Source organism: Peromyscus leucopus, chromosome 1, assembly GCF_004664715.2.
Source record: "Peromyscus leucopus breed LL Stock chromosome 1, UCI_PerLeu_2.1, whole genome shotgun sequence".
Lineage (NCBI taxonomy): Eukaryota > Metazoa > Chordata > Mammalia > Rodentia > Cricetidae > Peromyscus > Peromyscus leucopus.
The window spans coordinates 118,936,947-118,958,723 of NC_051063.1; the positions used below are offsets into that span (position 1 = coordinate 118,936,947).

The window sequence follows — 21,777 nt, forward strand, 5'->3', positions numbered from 1 at the left end:
ATATACAATATTTTTTACTCTGATTCTAGAATAACTCACTTGGTACAATTTTTTTCTCATTCCACCCATTTTCCTGCAAATTTCATGCTATCACTATTTTATTACCTGAGTAATACTCCATTGTACAAATGCTCCATATTTTCTTTATCTAATCTTCTGTTTAGGAGAATGTATGATGGTTTTTAAATTCTGATTATTATTAATGGAGTAACAAGGAACATAAATGAGCAAGTGTATTAGTGGTAGGATGACACATCCTTTGTATATATGCCCAAATATGGTTTAGCTAGATTTGAGGTGGATTGATTGCCGTCTTCTAGACAAACAGCCACACTGATTTTGATAGTGACTCTGTGATTTTGCACTCCTATCTGCAATGTATGAGTGCTCTCATTTCACATTCCTGCCAGCTCTACTTTCCCTTGTGTTGTGGATCTTTGCCATCTTGACAGGTGTAAGATGAAATCTCAGTGTAGACTGGATTTGTAATGATATGACTGCTAATGATTGGGGAACTTTTCTTTAAGTGTTTCTCAGCCATTTGAGATTCTTCTTTCTCATTCTGAAGGATACTGCATTGTCTGAATGACATTGTCCTTTGACATGCAGAAGCTTCTCAGACTGACAGACAAAACTGCATTCAAGCAGGCAAAGAATATGCTCATACAAACAGACAGTAAAGATACTTCTTCCTATCATGAATATTGCAGGTCATATTTCCTGTATGTCTGCAATAATCTCTGTCTATGAAGAACTGTTTTTGGTACAAAATTCATTTCAAATATCTGATGTAATCCAAGTCAACCACTACAAATGGTAATCAGAGCTTGTTAGGAAACTTGCCTAAAAGGAATTGTGTCTGAAAACTTCATGTCCAATTACATAGATATACTCCTAAGGGATATGGAGCAGAAGAATTATCATAAATGAAATTATTATCCCTTAATTATCCCCTGGACTTAGGAACTCATATGCAGAGCCCCAGGCCAGAGAGTAACTATACAACCCACAGAGACAAACAAGGTACTCAAAATTACTGAGATTCCTGAAAAGTACTGCAGTCCTTTGCAGTAACTATAATAATAAAAAGAGACACCTGGATGGGTTCATGCATAATTGACACAAGGGTTTTTCCATGATTCTTCATGGTGCACTTTGTTTAGGCTTTCTTCTCAGCTACATTACAAAGATGTTGTCTTTGATCTTTGTCTTTCTGGTCCTGAAGTCTCCTTTCTTTCTCTGCAGTTTGACTGACCCTGTGTGTTTTTTCAGAGTGAAAGACAAGAAAAACCCAGAAGGAGATAAAGACACTGATTGTTCCTTTTTCATTTATACAGAACATGGAAACATGAAGAATGATTATTTCAGTGGAAATCTAGATAAGCAGTAAGTGCCTCTTTCACTTATAAATTTTTGTTTAGCATGGTAGATGTTACATTCTAGGGCTGCAGGAAGGTAGACCAATATTCTCTGTGTCTTCTTTCTGTCTTTTCCTCCCCCTTTTAGGACCTTACCCAAATTTATTTCATGTTTACTGAAGGTTATTGCCCTGTTTCTGATGTTTTGGGGGGTTAGTTTGTCTGTATTTTTTAAATCACAGATTCTAGGCTGAAAGCTGAATAAATGATCAATGCTGTCAACTTTGCTTTTAGAGACAAACCTTTAATATGACTGTTCCCAACTGGTGTCATGTAATGCTCCTCACAAACATGGTATTAAACACTGCTTTTAGTTTATTTCATAGAGGCTACAATAAAGTGGTCTTTCTTTTGTCTGCTACTGTTTTTTATTGTTTTCTCATCAGCACACAGTGACCTATTCCTACACAGTGGACCTTGGTGGGTTTGCCCTGACTTTTAGTTATACATATTAAAAAGGTGCAGAGGTATTTTTCAAACAATCTATTTGTCATAATTTTACAACTGTTGTATTCTTGGTCTCCTGCAGCTGAAATCAAGTGTGGAAAATCAATATCTGTTCCCTATGATAGTTTTATGCTGTCCTTTCCTTTGCATTTGGGTACATATGCACAGCCACATTTTTGTTGAATAAACAATATCATAACTTTTTCCAAAGTTCTATGTTAGAAACACATAAAGCATCCATTTAGAGTACTCCAGTAGTCAAGTTGTTTATTTGACAACTATTCATAGAGTTGTCATACAGAATACAGAGTAGAATATAGAATTCATATAGTTGTCATATTCATATAGAATAGAGGATCCCCCTGCAAGCAATGATTTACTATTTTCCTTTTTATAGTGCTAGAATAAAATGTGCTGTCTGTGATACTTGCTAACAGTTGAGAGAGAAGTACTAAGGTAACAAATTCATCCTAATTTCTCCAGGCTGAAGTCCTTTTACTGATTAGAAATTGTCAGGTTTCATTTTGCTGCATATGCTTTCATATATTAAATTTATTAAACATTTAAAACTTTCTCCTCTTTCCCTAATTATACAAAATAAATTTGTTTATTATGAGGACAAGTGCACTACACAAAAATTGATTTATATTTTTGACCATAATTTTCCTTTCCCTATGAGGTTACTGGTTGAGATTTCAGCTGAGGAAATGGTTACAATGTCTCTTGGAGTTTGATAAGGAAATTGTCAAAAATGACATTCTAAATTTGGGTAAAAACATATTTCTAGGTGTGGCATTCTATATGTGTGAGAATCATCACATGAAGTTTTCAGTTGTAGATAAAGGTTATGTTCAGTTTTTGATAGTTTATCTTAGTAGGACATTCAAAAGAGAGGAGAAAGTTTCTGTCTGTATTACAAAATAGAAAAATCTCAGAACAAATTAAAAATCACAGTAGAAGTGACACAATTTCTTATGTGTTGATCATTCATCTGTTTATCAAAAATATCATCAGGTTTGAAGGAGAATGTGGAGCAATGAGCAAGTGACTATATAATAGTTACAAAAGTAATATTCACCGTAATATGGAACATGGTAAAGATGACCCAGACATCCAAATGTTCAGATACAAATGAGGAAGAGCAAAGGGCAAGTTGAGTAGAATTTGAACAAAAATGTTCACCATTACCTACATCATGTCTTCCCTTAGCCAAAGATTATCTCCACATTGCAGGCACGCTGTGCATTGAAAGTAATAGAGAGGATGTTTTTAATTCATATTATTCACTTTCAATTATCATCAGCTAATGAATTAATATGCCTCAGTAATGTGACCTCTTATTTTAAGATGATGAGGAATTTTATGTCTGAAATTCTGGCACTTGAAATCCCAGGGACATTATACATCTATGCTTATATATTTATATGACACAAGATGAAAGAAGTCCAGAGAAATATTCTGATTTCTCCTAATTTATGAGTAAGAAAGAAAATGGCAAAGCAAATGTTTACTTCCTAGACTCATTTTTTTGTATTTTTATTAACAAAAAGTAATCAATTAGTATAGAAACTTTCTCATGGAGGAATAAATGCCTCACATGTAAAACAATGGTCCTGATCATATCCTGAATTTTCTTCATATACTTGTATTCTCATTACAGACTGGATATTTTGTATCTAAATTCCTATTAAGTCTTTTTTATTATGTGGCAAACATGTTTATAGATTACTGTATGTTTTTCTTCCTGTATTGGGATTAAACAGCAATTTTTGTCTTATGGCTATTCAATATTATTTTCCAAGCAATATTTGGATGGTTCTGCCATGATTATAAACAAGATATCATATTTGATAAAACAAATGAATTTATAGAATGAAATATGAGATTATTAACGCACTTACATGGTTTATTGTCTAAATAAATAAATACATAATATAGATCTTTATGAGTAAATATGACATTCTGAAACATGGCCAGGCTGTGTGTATCTATCACCATAGTCAATTTCAAAATATATAAAACATTTTGCTAGGAATCATGAACACTGTACTGCTTACTCAGCTGTCATCATTTTATCCCCTCATTCCTACCTATTCATGAATTTACTTCTATCCCATAAAGTTCCAGTTGTTCTTTTCTTTTGAATGAGATAATCTGCTTTTTGCTCTTTTATGCTTTTTTAACCTAATTTAATATTTTCACAGGGCTATAAACATTACAGCACAGATCAAACTTATACCCCCTGCATTTTTATTGAAAACTTATTTTTCATACATTATATTCTGATTATAGGTTTCACTCCCCCAACTCCTCTGAGATCCTCAGCACTGCCCCTCCTATCTGAACACCCACCCTTTCTTTCTCTTGATGGAAAACAAAGAGACTTCTAAATAATAGTTTGAAAATAAGATAAAACAGAAACAAACAAATCAGAATAGGTAACACAATCAGACAAACAGAAGAAATAAAAAGGAGATACACATATAAATAATAAGAGACACACATTCTTATGCACAGGAATCCCATAAAAACACAAAACTTAAAGACCTAATACAAATCCAAAGGACTTTAAGGTTAAACTACTTTTAAAACCCTGAAAAATAAATTATTATACAATGAAGCCTCACAGATACCATTGAGTTTATATTTTTTGCCATATACTGCTGAATCTTGGGTCAGGCTCAAAGGGAAGTTTGTGTCCCCAGGGAGACTATGTTGGAGAGAACTAAATTTTGTTTGCAAGCAAATATTGATAGGAGATATCTCCTGAGCTTAGGATAGGAGCTTTTGTCAATTTTACAGTGAGCAAATAGACTCCATTTGGCACTGATGTATGCAGATCTTGTACATACTGCCTCAGCTTCTTTGAAGTCATGTGCACCAGTCCTGAGCATAGATTTTGTATTCTCAATCCACTCTAGCTCTTACAAATATTTCCACTTCTGCCATGGAGTTCCTTGAGCCCTGTGGGAAGTGGTGGTGCATTTGATAGAGAAACCACATGTAAAAGTGGGGCAAGGTCTCTCACTCTGTACATTGACCAGTTGTGGAACTCAGTATTTATCTATATATGCTGGAAGAAAAAATCTTTTCTGACAGTGTCTGAGTAAGGAACAGATCAATAACTATAGCAGAATGAAATTAGGAGTAATTTATGTCTTTGTTCCTTTTCGGAGCAGTAGTCTTTGATTTTCCCCTAGGTCCCTGTCCTATCAGCTGCCAGGTTCTTAGCCAGCATTGCAGTGTCATACATGTATTTGATCCCTTGGAATGGAACTAAACCATATCATTTATTATTTGGTTACTCCCACCAGCTTCGTGCCACTGTTTCACTAGCACATCTTGCAGGCAGTCACCACTGTAGATGTTAGGTTTGTGTTTACCTTGCTTGTTTAAGGGAACTTTGAGTACTATGGGCACTAGTTAGCAGTTATAAATGCTCTAGTTAGGCACCAGCTTGATTTCTTTATTTTCGCTCAGCTGTGTAGGTGTCACTTCAGCATAGGACCTTATCCGCCGTTTACAGAGAGGAGCCTACAGCCTTGGTCACAGCCTGTGCTTTGAGAGGTCCCTTTGTGCTGATTTGGCTAACTATGCGATAAAATGTAACCCATTCTTGGTGCTATAAGATTCCTTTGTTTACAAGATCTGTGTAGTTGGAGTTTTTTCTAGTCCTGTCTGGCCCACAGTCAGGAAAAATCTCTCTCAGATGCCAGTCCTGCAATGGCTTAGACCCAACCTAGTCAACACAGCACAGAGATTTATGTTGTTTACAAACTGTATGGCCATGGCAGACTTTTTGTTATTTAGTTTTTATATCTTAAATTAAATTATATCTATTAGTTTATAAGTTGTCACGTGGCTCATTGCTTATCAGTATCTTTTTTTATATTTTATTTTTTTATTTTACATTACTATTCAGTTCTACATAACAGTTACAGATTCCCTTGTTTTCTCCCTTCCTGCCCCGCTCCCCTTCCCCCCAGCCAACCCCCCATTCCCACCTCCTCCAGATCAAGGTCTCCCCCGAGGACTGGGATCAACCTGATAGACTTGGTCCAGGCAGGTCCAGTCCCCTCCTCCCAGATTAAGCCAAGCGTCCCTGCATAAGTCCCAGGTTTCAAACAGCAAACTTATGCAACAAGCCCAGGACCTGGTACCACTGCCTAGATGCGTCCCAAACAGATCAAGCCAATTGACTGTCTCACCTATTCAGAGGGCCTGATCCAGTTGGGGGCCCCTCAGCCTTTGGTTCATAGTTCATGTGTTTCCATTCATTTGGTTATTTGTCCCTGTGCTTTATCCAACCTTGGTTTCAACAATTCTTGCTCATATAAACCCTCCTCTTTCTCACTAATTAGACTCCCAGCGCTCCACCCGGGGCCTAGCCATGGATGTCTCCATCCAGATTCCTCAGTACTTGGATGGGGTTACTGGCACAACTATTAGGGTGTTTGGCCATCCCATCATCAGAGTAGGTCAGTCCCAACCTTCTCTCGACCATTGCCAGCAGTCTTTTGTGGGGGTATCTTTGTGGATTTCTGTGGGCCTCTTTAGCTCTTTGTTTCTTCTTTTTCTCATGTGGTCTTCATTTACCATGGTCTCCTATTCCTTGTTCTCCCTCTCTTTTTTTGATCCAGCTAGGATCTCCCGCTCTCTTTCCCTCGACCCTCGCCCTTCATTGCTCCCACTCATGTCCAGGCCGTTCATGTAGTTCTCATCCATTTCTCCGTGTCTTTCTTGGGGTCCCATTTTCCAGGTAGCCTCCCTGGTCATGTGAGTAGCAGTCCAGTCATCCTTGTTCCACATCTAGCATCCTCCTATGAGTGAGTACATACCATATTTGTCTTTCTGAGTCTGGGTCACCTCACTCAGGATGATTTTTTCTAGATCCATCCATTTGCCTGCAAACCTCATGATGTCATTGTTTCTCTCTGCAGAGTAGTATTCCATTGTGTATATGTGCCACAATTTATTTATCCATTCTTCAGTTGAAGGGCATCTAGGTTGTTTCCAGGTTTTGGCTATTACAAACAATGCTGATATGAATATAGCTGAGCAAGTGCTCTTGTGGTATGATTGAGCATTTCTTGGGTATATGCCCAGGAGTGGTATAGCTGGATCTTGGGGGAGATTTATTCCCAATTTTCTAAGAAAGTGCCATATTGATTTCCAAAGTGGTTGTACAAGCTTGCATTCCCACCAGCAGTGGAGGAGAGTTCCCCTAGTTCCAAATCCTCTCTAGCCTGTCAGAATGGCTAAGATCAAAAACACTGAAGACGCTTATCAGTATCTTATATGTTGGTACTGATGGTAACACCTGGCAGTGTCTTTTTTTTAGTATTTTACTTTTTAGAATTTTTTTTTGTTTTGTTTATATTTTTTGTCTGGCTACTGGCCAATCAGTGCTTTATTTACTAACTAAATAGAGTAATATATTTAACATACAGAACATCTCATAGCACTTTTTTAAAAGGAAGGTTTTACCTTTTACATAGTAAAATTACATATAACCAAACAATTATCAAGCAAGAATTACAGTTACAATATTTAGTTTATTTGTATTTGGCAAAATTGAAGATGATATCCTCTTTTTCTTATATTTGTGAGTTTAAGATTTTACATCTAACTTATCTTTTATCATAACTAAAAAAAATTATAAGTATTTAGTCTTTAACTACATCAAAGACCTTAGAAGGATATAATATTACCTGAGAAATGGGGCAAGAATGTAAGTAACTTTTGGGAGTCTTGTAAGAGTAGACAGAGACAGCTGGCAGTCTGGAGAGTCACCTAATTTTTTTTGTAAAGTTGGGGCATCTGTCTTTAGCCCACAGGCCTAGGGTCTTTTAGTTACTTTTTGTGTATAGTAGAATGTTTGGCAGTTTTTTTCTGTAAAGCAGGAACCTGAAGGACCATTTTGTCAACCAAAGTTCAGTGGCCACCTTTCTCTGGGTCCCATTTGTCCAGTCGATTAAGCAGTCCAGGCACGAACAGTTTCTTGCCCAAATGGCTAATTATGTCAAGAAGAAGATAAATTCTATATAGAGTGTCTTTAATGTTCATCCTCTTTTTTGAATTAAATTGGTGCTGCCAGGAGCAGATATGTCTCATTGTTCAGAAATCAGTGCAAAAAATCTGAAACTGTTTGCGTGGATAGGAATTGCATTGTAGAAGCTTGAGAGAAAGGAAATATACTTCATGTGGACTTTCAGATAAACTTCCTTAAAGGAAATCACTTTGGGGTTGGAATGAAAATACTTTGACAAATTTTCTTTTAATTTTGTCCCACACTTTGGTTAAAAATTCTTTAATTTCTGTTGTCACAGGTGGGTTGTTACATGGGGAGGCCTTGTAAGCCATATTTGAACATTTGGACAGATAAATGTATAATAATAAAACAACTCTCCCTTTAAAATATTTCTTTTCAAAATTTTCTTTAAAAAATTAAATGCCATATTTTGTAGGTCTTTGAAGTATTTGAAGATTACCTATCTATCTGAAATATATCTATGTATACCTAAAAATCTTAAGATGACTATAAGTTTGACTATCATAGAAAACTAATTGTTTCATTACAATTTAAATGAGTTGTATAAACATAATACCTTAAAAAAAGAGTAGAAATATATACATAGTATAACAAAATTAACTTTATATTTGTATCAATAGACTAAAATCCATAACAATGTAAAACATTTTAAACAAGTTGTTGTTTAAAAGTAGATTCAATAATTTACCCTTTTATCTTATCATATCTATATCTGACCTGTCTGTACAGTTGGAGCTTGATCTCAACTGTTATACCTCAATTTCATTTAGGTTGTCTTCATAAATGCATTTATTTTAGGAATATTGTACTATTTTAGATTTCCATCCTTTCAACATGGTCCAAAATATATCTTCATAGTATGATGTAGAGTCCTTGGCATGCATGAATAAAAGTGGTATGCTAAAAATTTATGTCAATTAGACACAAGCTAAAGACATCTGAGATGAGGTATACTCAGTTACGATAGTATTTCCATGATATTGGTTGTGGGCATGTCTGTGGAACATTTTCTTAGTTAGGGATTGACAGAGGAGGGCCCAGCACATTGTGGGTTATTCCATCTCTTGGCTTGTGATCCTAGGGTCTATAAGAAAGCAGGCTGAACAAACCATGAGAGAAAGCCGATGAGTAGCAGCCCTCTATGGTTTCTTCAACAGATCCTTTCTCTAGTTTCTTACTCTGCTGGAGTTGCTACCCTGACTTTCTTCTTTCGTGCACAAGGATACAGAAGTATATGACAAATATACTCTTTCTCTATTAGCTTCCTTGGTCATGGTGTTTCACTGCAGCATTAGAAACCCTGATTAAGACAGGTTAGATATCTGGATCTTGAAGTAGATCTATACCAAGCTTCCTGAGGAATTACTACACTGATCTTCATACTGCTCTGCAAGTTTGCATTCCCACAAGCAATGCATGAGTCTTCCCTTTACTATGCATCCTTGCAGCACAAACTAGCATTGGTTTGATTGATGTTGGCCATATTAAACATAATTGGATAAAATTTCAAAGTACATTTGATTTAGGGTACCATGATGAGTCAGGATCTTCTCTCATTTTCCATTCTGCCACTCTGTCCTAATGATGCTAGAGGTTTTTGCCATACAAAAGCTTTTCGGTTTCATGAGGTCTCATTTAAATATTGCTATTTTGGTACCTTTGCTGTCAGTGTTCTGTTCAGGAAAAAAAAAAACTTTTACTATAACCATGAGTTCAAGACTATTCCCCAATTTTCTCTTTTAAGACATGTAGCATATCTAGTCTTCACTGAGGCATTTGATTCACTTGGAGGTGAGTGTTGTGCTGGGTGATAGGTATGGAAAAATTTGTGTTCTTCTCCATGCATCCATTCAGTTTGGCCAGCACCATTTGTTAAAGAGGATTAGCTTTTCCACAGTGTACTTCTGGCCTGTTTATCATAAAATAGATATCCATAGGTGTGTAGACTTAGTATGAGACTCCAATTCCTTTCTATTCATCAACATGGCTGTTTTTTGTGCCAGTTTAATTCTGTTTTTATTATTACAGCTATGTAGCACATTGTGAGACCATAGTGATATTCCCAGGAGTTATTTCATTATTTAGTCTTATTTTAGCTTTCCCAGGTATTCCTCTGTTACATATGAAAATAAAAAGTGCCCTTTCAATTTATAAAATACCTGATTTTTAAATTATTGTCTAGTCTATATTATTTGACATAATAGTATTTCACAGATAAGTAATTGTAGTGCATGAATGGAAGAATCCAATGTTAAAAAGGCATATTCATTTCCAGTATAGAATGGCAAGGGCCTGGATAATGTGACGTGACATAATTTCAGTTCTTTCTGAAAGAGATAATTGTAACAAATACAAGAATAAGACACTGCCAAAAAAACTGATTCAAACACGACCATTAAAATATTATGGGAAAAAAATAATCGTTCTATCAATTCCATTCTAGCTTCACAGCCACTTTGTCTAGTTACTTGAATATGTATTTAGTCACAAAGGAATACAGAAAGTATGGATGAAGCTAAAAAACCCTGGGAGTTCAGTTCATAGAATTACTCTAGGGTTGTAAATAGAATGTGTTGTGGGATGTTCTCTATGTCCTGTGTGAGCCCGTTTTCAGGTTCCTAGTGGCTTTACCCAGCAGGTTCGCATAGAGGATGATTAGGACCATGGGCATGAGTGCAGGTGTCTGAGATGGTCTGCACTTGGCTGTGTTGTGGGATGGTCTGTATGGCAAATGTGTTGCTCTGATTGGTCAATAAATAAAACCTGATTGGCCGTGGCTAGGCAGGAAGTATATTCAGGACTAACAGAAAGGAGAAATAAAAGAACAGAAAGGCAGAAGGAGTCAATGCCAGCTGCCACCCGGACAAGCACATGTGAGAATGCCGGTAAGCCATGAGCCACATGGCAAGGTAGAGATTTATGGGAATGGATTAATTTAAGATATAAGAAAAGTTAGCAAGAAGCCTGCCACGGCCATACAGTTTGTAAGCAATATAAGTCTCTGTGTTTACTTGGTTGGGTCTGAGTAGCTGTGGGACTGGCAGGTGATAATGATTTGTCCTGACTGTGGGCCAGGCAGGAAAACTCTAGCTACAAGAGTGTCTTCAGAGTAGCAGGATTTTAAGAAACTTTATCTCAGAGTCTGTAGATAGAATAAGTTTTTATCTATCTGAGGGAATCAGACTCACATACAGGATATGAGTGTCATGTTCTTTATTTCTCTACATCTTCAATTTTCTCTCAAGTTACAATTCTCTTGCTTTCTTTGTCCTACACAGCTATATACACATTTAAAAGGAGGCTTTTTGCAATAAATAGAAACGTTACAAAAGCTGCATCTGAAGGTCATAGAACATTCCTTAAGTAAACAATAAGGAGCAGAGCCACTTACCAAGGCAATGCATGTGTCCCAAATATAAAAATATATTTTCTTATCCTGTTTGAAATCCTAATCACAAGGAAGGGACTTGTAACTCTATATTGAAGGCTGCAAGGCCAGATGACTTTCTGGAGCCCTGGCTAATTTTGAAAATTTCCCACATAAAGCTGTTTCCCTCTTGACTTGGTTAATTGATTACTTGTTATTTGGGACCTAAACAATAAATAATTAGTTAGCTGAACCATGAGTTTTATTCATAAATTGAGGTTAGAAAATTGTACAAAGTGTTATTAACAAAGAATTTAGTAGGGAGTGACTGCTGGTCTCTGTTATCAATGAGGCGTGGCTAGAGAAACTGGCATAGTATTTTAGTTTGCTTTGTGATTAATAACCTTGGTTAGACATCTGCAACTCTATCTTTGTGCATATCTGTAATGCTTACCTTATGGTACATTTCCAGAAACATTCAGTCTAGTTTGGAGTTGCTCTGAAGCCCAAAATTGTCCAATAGTGTGTGACTCCACTTAGAACTGAGAAGAAATTGCTGTTTTCTTTATGCCATTCTGAAATAGTGATAAAAAAAACCCACTACCTAAATGTCTTATAATCCTGATAGAATAATGAGAATTATACAACTTAATGAGAAGTCACCTTCTGGATTATTCACAGATATATATGCCCATAATATTGAGAAGTAATCAGGAGATTATATATACACATCAGATGAGATTACACATTATTATAGCATGAATCTTAAAAGGTATTATTAATAAAAACAAACCCAGAGCCAGGTATTGGGGTGAACGCTGAAAGATCAGAGAGACAGAACAGGTCACAGCTAACGTCACCTGGCCAACTTCTCAGCAGAGCTTTTATCCTCAAACTACAAGCCTCTGAGTCCTTACCCGAATGGATCTCAGCTGAACTGCTGCTAACAGCCTAAAAGATTAACAGGACTCTAGTTCCTGGTCCTCATGCCTTTAATACCTTTCTACTTCCTGCCATCACTTCCCCAGATTAAAGGCATGTGTCACCATGCCTCGCTGTCTCCAGTGTGGCTTTGAACTCACAGGGACACAATATCACTACACATTAAAGTTCAGGTGTTGGGGAAATGTAGTGATATTTTGTTCCCCAATATATTGTACACTCAAATAAACTTATCTGGAGTCAGAGAACAGAACAACTACTAAATATAGAGGCCAAAAAATGATAATACACACACACATACACCTTTAATCCTAGCATTCCAGAGGCAGAGATCCCTCTGAATCTCTGAGTTCAAAGCCACACTGGAAACAACCAGGCATGGTGACACATGGCTTTAATCTCAGGAAGTGATGGCAGGAAGCAGAAAGGTATATAAGCCATGAGGCCCAGGAACTAGGGCCTGGTTAAGATTTTAGGCTTTTAGCAGCAGTTCAGCCTAGATTCATTCAGGGGAGGACTCAGAGTCTTCCAGTTCGAGGATACAGGATAGCTCAGAAGTTGGCAAAATAAGGTCAGCTGTGGTTTGTGTTCTGTCTCTCTGATCTTCCAGTATTCACCCCAATACCTGGCCTTGGGTTTGTTTATATTAATAAGACCTTTTAAGATTCATGTTACAGGGAGATACTATAACTGTTTATGCATGTGTCATAATATTGACACAAGCAACAGTGTCGAGGGGCTTTGGCTCTTTCAGTTGTTTCTGAAGAGGTTCTGCATTAGAGAATTATTTACCTGGTGAGATGACACCTGAACTGTCAATTGCCATCTGCTGTATACTCTTGGGCCTCTAATAAAACCATTGCTATCAGCAGCTCTCAACATGAGGCAATATCTAAAATATTCATAAACAACCCACTGAAATGAGATGTTATTGTTAAATAAGATCAAACTCTATATGAAATATATCAAAACATTTACATCTGCTCAAAATATGTTAAACGAAAGAGAGAATCTAAAGTAAGTCTATTACACAAGCCATATCAGGACAAGTCTAAAACAACTCAACACAGGACCTGCTCTGTAATACCAAGCTGAATATATAGGTTGAATGGCAGCATAAGGGTACATGTAAATAGAAGGTAATTCATTCCTCACTGGAAGCAGGTATACTTATATCCAATCTTATATCAATAAATATTGCACATCCTCAAATACGAAATGAAAATAAGAAAGTATGTGAAAGGGAAGATGGAGTATAAGAATTATTATGCTATTTGCATTACCTATGAATCCCTCAGGCTTTTCAGAGCTCTTGACACAGGCAGATTTGGCTGCGTAGTCTTCATATTCTACACAAAGACATATCTTTGTCCAGTGCTCCCTCTGTATAAAAATATAGAATTCCAGATAGCACATAATACTCATTTATTTTCCATATATGTTAAATGTTAGAAGTACAAAATGATGACATGAGCAGATTCAATGGTAGCCAGTAAAATCTTTTCTAGCTCCTGAATCCATGCATATATTCTATGAAGTTTACAGCAAATATGATGGAACATTATAACACTTCAAAGTAGAAGAATCAATCTCATTGGTATGAAATCCACTCCCACAGCCCCAAAAATAGCCTTTAAGAATCCTAGTATTCACCCATAGGTCTCTCATACACCAAAGAAATTGGACTTGTGTCACTTACTAATGAGACAAAAAAAAAGAATTCAGTATTTAAATCATTGAGTGTGATTTAAAATTGTCATGTGTGAACCTAATTTCTCATGAATAGTGTGCTCTGTTTTCAGGTTAACACCGAAGAATGTCCACTTGATTTTCTCTCTTTATTTTGCCATGGAAGAAATCAACAAGAATCCTCATATTTTACCAAATATGTCTCTGCTAGCTAACATCAAATGTAACCTGCTGGAGGAGAAAAAGAAATATGGTCTATCTCCAAAAAGAAGTAAAAACTTTCCTAACTACTACTGCAAAAATCAGAGAAAATATTTAATTGTACTTACAGGACCCATATGGGGAGTTACTGCAACTTTTGGACCATTCCGATATATGTCCAGAACGCCAGAGGTAAGTTGAGGTGCGATAATTTTAATGAAATACTGTCTCCTTAAAGTTGACTCTCTGAGTATCACAAAGGTTAAAAGGCAGAGACTGGGTTAATATCTATTCAATTCTATCAAAAATACATGTTCAGATACTTTTACCAGAAAGCATAACAACTTTATCAACAAAGACAGCTGAAGTCAGAAATATTTTACCAACATAGTTTATTTATAGTTTTTGGACAGCCACAAAAATTGGAAATGATTTTAATAATGAGGATAAGAATTCAAATTTTCTAACACCCCCAGCATTTGCTTAGTACATGTAGGTCTTAGACCAAACATTATTCATTACATCTTCCTCATTTATGCTTATGTTCTATGTCCTTCAGCTCTACTATGGTGATTTTCAACCTCTCCTAAATATCCATGAACAATATCCTCATCTCTACCAGATATCTCCCAAGGACACATCTCTGCCACTAGCCATGGTGTCCCTACTGGTTTACTTCAGATGGAACTGGGTGGGAGTGATCATTTCAGATGATGATTATGGAATTCAATTTCTTTCTGAACTGAGAGAGAAGATGCAAAGAAACATTGTCTGTTTAGCATTTGTGAGTATTATTGCCCATCCGAATTTATCATTCCTCAAAATGGCTGATAAATACTTTAACCAGATCATGATGTCATCAGCAAAAGTTGTGATTGTTTATGGAGACAAAGACTCTACTGTACAAGTGAACTTTATACTATGGAAATCTGTAACAGTTAACAGAATCTGGGTCAGTATGTCACAATTTGATAGAATCACAATTAAAGGAAATTTCTTGCTTAAATCTGACTATGGGACTCTCATTTATTCACATCAGAATTCTGAGATGCCTGATTTTAAACAATTTATGCAGAGAGTGCACCCTTCAAATTACAGTAATGAAATTTCATTTGTTAGACTATGGTGGATTTATTTTAATTGTTCATTGTCATCATGTAGTTGTAAGAAACTGAAAAATTGTTCTACCACAAATATATTCAAGTGGTTGTTTAGGCACCGGTTTGGAATGTCCATGAGTGACTCAAGTTATAACTTATACAATGCAGTATATGCTGTGGCCCACTCGCTCCATGAAATGCTTCTGAAACAAGAAGACATATGGTCAGAGAATGCTGAAAAAGGACTGGAATTGAACTCCTGGAAGGTATTTTTCTTGCATTGCATGGCCTGTATGTCATAGTGATGACTTTCTTGAAGGGAACCACAGATTTCTAAATCTAGGCAAACTACAAACTTTTCTTCAGATGCATGTATTTCTGGACTGTATCACTGCATGAGATGAAGACTGTCAGTGTTATAAATTGTTACAGGTGATACTGGCACAAGTCTGCATTTTACATTCTAAGTGAAGAAATTTTGTCCAGAATATTTCAAACACAAACATTAATCACATGTTTTTAAATTTGGAAGAAAAAATTTTTTCATGAATTTCTTAAATGGCAACAAGAAAATGAATTTTTATATGATAAAAAAGTTGCTCATCATTGTAATAAATAGATTCCTGACAATACAAGTAGCACTGCTACTTTTTGAGCTGTTATGGAACACAGTTCTCTAGGTTACAATCAAATAACAACATTGCCAGGAAGAAATAGAGAATTCATCTCTAATCTATAAGCATATAACATAGGGTGTGTGTGTTAGAGTATCAACCCAGTGAGAAAATTTTAACTTTAAAGTACAGGGAAACTTTATGATTGTATGTAATTTCTTTCATTTATTACTGAGTACTTCTAATAAAGTTACATTTTAGGAGAGGCAAATGAAAATTACTGGCAATATATGCTTTACATTTTCTGTCCTACTATGAAGGCACAGTTAAAAGTAAAATAACAAATGTGTTTTAGATGTTCTCTTTTCTGAAGAACATACAATTTATGAATCCTTCTGGAGATCTGGTGAATATGAACCAAAAGACAAAACGGGATACAGAGTATGACATTTTCTATATCACAGAATTTAATCACTTTGGACTTAAAGTGAAAATAGGAAAGTTTTCTGGAGAGTTTCCAAATGATCCACGATTATACATATCTGATGAAATGATAGAGTGGGCCACAGATTTTAGACAGGTAATTTTGTCTTAACTCAAATGATTTACATGTAGCATAAATACTCTATAACTTCATGCTTCATCTTTGGTATGAAGACATTTGATTTTATTCATTTATTGACTCACTGCCACTACTCTATATTCTCTCTCTCTCTTCCTCTCTCTTTCTCTCTCTCTCTCTCTCTCTCCCTTTCTCCCTCCCTCTGTGTGTTTATCTCCATCTATTTTCTCTGTGTGTGTTTCACAGTACATAAATATCCATACATTTGTAATGTTTGTCATAAAATGGATTTTTACTGTATAGCATATGTGTTTAAAAAGAGAATTTTTAGTGGCTCCTTGTTGGGAATCAATGCAGCTTTTGCAACTTACATTACACTATTTGTGTCTGATTTTCCTCAGAGTCCACCCTCTGTATGCAGTAGGCCCTGCAGTCCAGGACACAGAAAATCCCCTCAGGAAGGGAAGGCTGTCTGTTGTTTTGATTGTGATCCATGTCCAGAAAATAAAATTTCCAACATGACAAGTAAGGAATTTATTTGTCAGAAAGATCAACAGTTTTCTTATTTTCTCTCATATTTACATAGCTCTCACAAAGTCCGTTGGGAAATAGATTAGATGAATCTTATTATGAAGTTGAAAGCATCAGTAACACTGCTATTTGAAATAATATACTCTGTCTTTTAAACTACATTTTTTGTCATTATTCTAGAACCCATGAACATAATATATTCTCTTGGACATTACTTTAGAGCACTAACAGTTACTAATGCAACTCATCTTCATCCTTATAGTCAGCATTTTGTAATAAGTTGATCTACCTTTCAGTTTATTTAAGACTCATATACTGTGAATACACATATTCCTAGTGCCCCTATTTCCAGTGTTTCTAACAAGGAGTATATGTTCAGGAACATTGCATCATGTTTTAGAAACACTTTGTTTTGTACTATGTGCAAATGTAGATCATGCTCTGTATAAATATAAAATGTAGAAATGTAGAAATGTTATAATTGGTAGTTTGTATTTTCAGTTTTACTGTACTTTATAGGTGAGTTTAGATGCCATCATATTGAACTCTGAAATGGTTTATTATAATATTCATAATAAATAAATCAAAGAGACTTTTTTAATTAAAGGGGTGGTTTAAACTAGCTTGAAGTACAGAAACTGAAAACTTTGTTTTGGTAGTGTATCCGGTAACAGAAAGGTAGCATTAATAACTGTAGTAGTAATAACATATAGGTAAATACTTAACTGACAGTTTCACATAGAGCCAGACCACCATGTAAATGATTCTAGATGAGTTAAACTTGAGGATTATATAAAAATTATAGTGCAGGTTTTTAAAAATTACACTAAAATAATAAACATATTTGAATACAAAACACAATGTATAATGTGAGAAAAAACTACTTGAATAGAATAACGCACAAAAAGAAAATAAAAATTGTTTAATTCAAATGATACATACACACACACACATATTAAATTAACTGATCAAACATTGACTTTTGTGTTGGTTAAAGACAAGATACTATACTTAAATTTTTTTTAACTCCCCTTCACCTACTTAGAAAAGCAGAAGAGGAGTAGAGGGGGCAAACTATGGGAAAGGTGTATTGTAAACAAGAAGAATATATTTTCTATACAAAGACACGAATAGAACATTTTATAATTAATTTTAAAGAATTTTAAAAATTGAAGTATTATAATGCTCCTAATCAACAGTTTAGATGACACTCCTTAGCAATATCAGAGGTTTGAAAAACTGAAGCCTAATAGAAAATTCTTGATGGATAGACTCAGTGCTGAAATGGAATCATCACTTTTCAGTTTGGTCTGTTGTATCAATGCAATTGGAAGAAGAAGAAATATGTTGTGGTAGAAAGCAAAATTTGTCATCATCATCTAGTACTATCTTTCAAAATTATGCCCTTGAGATATAGAATATTATCTAGATTTTGCTGTTTTCTCACTGAATACTATAACCTTGGGAGCATTGCACTGGCAAATCTTATAGAATTTTTAAAATTTGCAGATAATGTGCCCAACTAAAGTTCAAACATTGTAGCCTAAAACTAAATGGGATGGTTTTGACATGTAGAGAATTTAGATGGGAATTTGTTCATGTTGTTTCTGCATTCCTTGACCATGCTGGATATTTTTTCTGTTTCTTTTCTTTTTTATTTTTAATATTATAATACAATTATATCACTCTCCATGAGATATCTTTCCTCAAACATCTCCAATAAAACCCTCCAGAATCTCTGTCAAGTCTATAGCCTCTTTTCTCATTAATTGTTAGTATGTGTATTTGATTTGTCTTGTGTTTAGGAGTATGTAGATATATTTCTAAATACAAACTCTTCAGTCTGTGCAATATTACTTGTATGTTTTCAGGGCTGACCTTTCTGTTTTCCAAAAATAATTAGTTGGTGTGCTTTACTCTGGAAAAGACAATTTCTGTCACTATCAATATCCCTTAGATGCCTGTAGCTCTCTTTCTAGCATTGTGGCCTGATGGTCTTTCCCCGCATCCATTTTCCATGTCCATTGTTTTTATACTTGTTCACCTTTATTTAAGCAATCATGTTGGTTAGAATTTATGGCTGTAGCTTTTGACATTTCTAGGGGGAACTGACTCACATCAAATTCCTAGCTCTTACAATCTTTTCATCCCACTCTTCTGCAATTTTTCCTGAGGCTTAAGTGACAGAGTATTATAATATAAGTATCCATTGTACCTGGAGGAACAAGTCTACACTTTTAATGGCTGTTATTTTTCACTAATAGTCTCTGCCTCAGTGATAAGTTTCCTTGATGAGGGGAGAGGACTTTATTAATATGTGTGTAAGACAAATATTTTGAACATTGTTAGGTATTATACTGTAATCATAATGTAGTACATATGGGTTCTAATATACGGATTGGGTAGAGTTTGATTTCCAAGGAGCCCCATGAGGTGATTTATATGTGGAACCTAATTTGTTGCTGATAGAAGAATTATAAGATGCATTGAACCAGCTCATTATCAGTTCTTGTTTTGCATAGTACACAAAACTATTAATAACAAATGGGATTTTCCATGAATGATTTAATCCAAGGTAGGTTACTGTGGCTACCTGATAATTATTTAAAAGTATATTACTGATTTTTTTAATGTTCATGGGTAACTAAGATAAATATAAAAAACCCTTTGTATTAAGATGAAAGGCAACAGAAAATAGAATTAAATCCTATGCATCAAATACATTTAGTTTTCATATAACACAAGTAGTAAATAAAATTTAGCTATGACTTCCTAATGCATTAATGTGTCATGCTTCATGAGTACTAGGGAAAAAACTAAAACTGAAAATATTTCCCTTCCTATACTAGACATGGACGATTGTGTGAAGTGTCCAGATGATCAGTACAGCAATGCACAACAAACTCACTGCCACAAAAAAGTTGTGACCTTTCTTGCTTATGAAGAACCCTTGGGAATGTCTCTGGCTAGCTTGGCTCTGTGTTTCTCTTCTCTTACAGCTATTGTACTAGCTATCTTTTTGAAACATCAAGATACACCCATAGTTAAGGCCAATAACCGAGTTCTCAGCTATGTCCTCCTCATCTCCCTCATATTTTGTTTTCTCTGTCCCTTGCTTTATATTGGTCATCCCCATATGGCCACTTGTATCTTGCAGCAGACCTCATTTGCAATTGTCTTCACTGTGGCTGCCTCCTCTGTCTTGGCTAAGACAATCACGGTGGTACTAGCATTCAAAGTCACTATTCCAGATAGAAGAATGAGATGGCTGCTGACATCAGGTGCACCTAACTTAATCATTCCCATCTGCACTGTGATCCAACTGATTCTCTGTGGAATTTGGATGGGAACATCTCCTCCATTTGTTGATGAGGATGTACATGCTGAACATGGCCATATTTTGATAGTCTGCAACAAAGGTTCAGTTATTGCCTTCCATTGTGTCCTGGGATATTTGGGCTCCCTTTCCCTAGCAAGCTTCACTGTAGCTTTCCTGGCCAGAAATTTGCCTGACACATTCAATGAAGCCAAGTTCCTGACATTCAGCATGCTGGTGTTCTGTAGTGTATGGATCACCTTCCTCCCTGTCTACCAAAGCACCAAGGGCAAGGCTACAGTAGCTGTGGAGATTTTCTGTATCTTGGCCTCAAGTGCAGGGCTACTTTCTTGCATCTTTGCCCCAAAGTGCTACATTATTTTGTTCAAACCACAGATAAATTCTTTTCACAAGGTCAGGAAAAGACATTCTAAAACTGAATATATCCATTAAATATAACAAACTTATTTCCTACATCAGACATGCCTACAATATCACAACTGTGCTTTCTTCTAACCAAATATTATGTCAAAGTAAGAAGTCTGATCTTATAAAAAATGTAGAAAATAAACCGCATAATAAATTTTGAATACAAAATCTGGATTTCACTTCTCTTGGATGAAACATTATAATAAGTCATTTCTACATATGTAATTCTGCTTTTTGTAATTTTTAGTTATAGAATTGTGTAGTATCTGGGTTTTGGCATGAAAACCTCACATTATTTCATTTAACTATATTTTTTCACTACAAATTATGTGTTATCTTTACATTCCAAAAAAATATTGGCATGTAGAGTGTATATACAAGCAAGATTTAATTATAAAACCCTTCATATTCATCTAGGACTGTAAAGAAAGCTACAAATGTAATTAAATTATGTTCTGTGTGAGGACATAGCCCAGAACATGGGATAATACAAATAATAATGCTAGGAGATATATAATGCTAAATGCTTTCTGATTTAATTTGAAGCTTGAACAATAGGAAGATATTTCATGTATTAATTTGTAAGGCTGTTGAATATCTCATGGCTGAAAATGGAAAAGAGCTCACATTATAACACTCTATTGTTAGTTTGTTAAGTGATCACAGTATCAAAAGCCTTTTTAAATATTTATGTTTATATCTAGAGACATAGGCTTCTCTCAACGTTGCTCATAAAAGCTTTTTTTATGTAATAAAAGTCAAGGGAGAAAAGCATAATAGTTTAAAGTCCTGAGAAGAACAGACAAAGTGCCCTGACATAAGTAGAACATCTGACCAAATCCTCTCATCATCATGGCTTAGGGAACATCTTGGAATAGGTGGCAGAAGGATTTAAGAGACAACAGGTAAGGAGTTCTGGAAATGTTGTCTTATTAGTAAGATGTTTCTGTTGTATTTCTGGTACTTGACAAAATCTCCACAAGAACAAACAAGTGAAAATACTGGCAAAGACTCAGTAGATTTTCTTTAGGAACCCTCCCCAGCACACTGGTGAGCCATAAGCAGTTGATAGTGCCTATGGGAGGAAAACTTTTTTGAGGTTGTGTTTT

The 21,777-nt window shown here is 35.4% G+C and overlaps 1 protein-coding gene across 1 annotated transcript; it reads left to right on the forward strand.

The window, feature by feature from the left end:
• Positions 1-1,186: 1,186 nt before the first annotated feature.
• LOC114686439 (vomeronasal type-2 receptor 116-like) lies at positions 1,187-20,692 on the forward strand. Its single transcript, XM_028861116.1, has 6 exons — positions 1,187-1,386; positions 14,029-14,308; positions 14,676-15,482; positions 16,186-16,410; positions 16,794-16,917; positions 19,773-20,692. Exons 1-6 carry the CDS (start codon positions 1,190-1,192, stop codon positions 20,690-20,692), a joined length of 2,553 nt encoding a protein of 850 aa, XP_028716949.1. The 5' UTR covers positions 1,187-1,189.
• Positions 20,693-21,777: the final 1,085 nt, after the last annotated feature.

Excerpts from the sequence above, each read along its gene's own strand:
- LOC114686439 (XM_028861116.1), top strand. The coding sequence starts at position 1,190 with ATGTTGTCTTTGATCTTTGTCTTTCTGGTCCTGAAGTCTCCTTTCTTT. Across the intron at positions 1,387-14,028 it reads AGTGGAAATCTAGATAAGCA|GTTAACACCGAAGAATGTCC; the intron begins GTAAGTGCCTCT and ends CTCTGTTTTCAG. Across the intron at positions 15,483-16,185 it reads TGGAATTGAACTCCTGGAAG|ATGTTCTCTTTTCTGAAGAA; the intron begins GTATTTTTCTTG and ends AATGTGTTTTAG.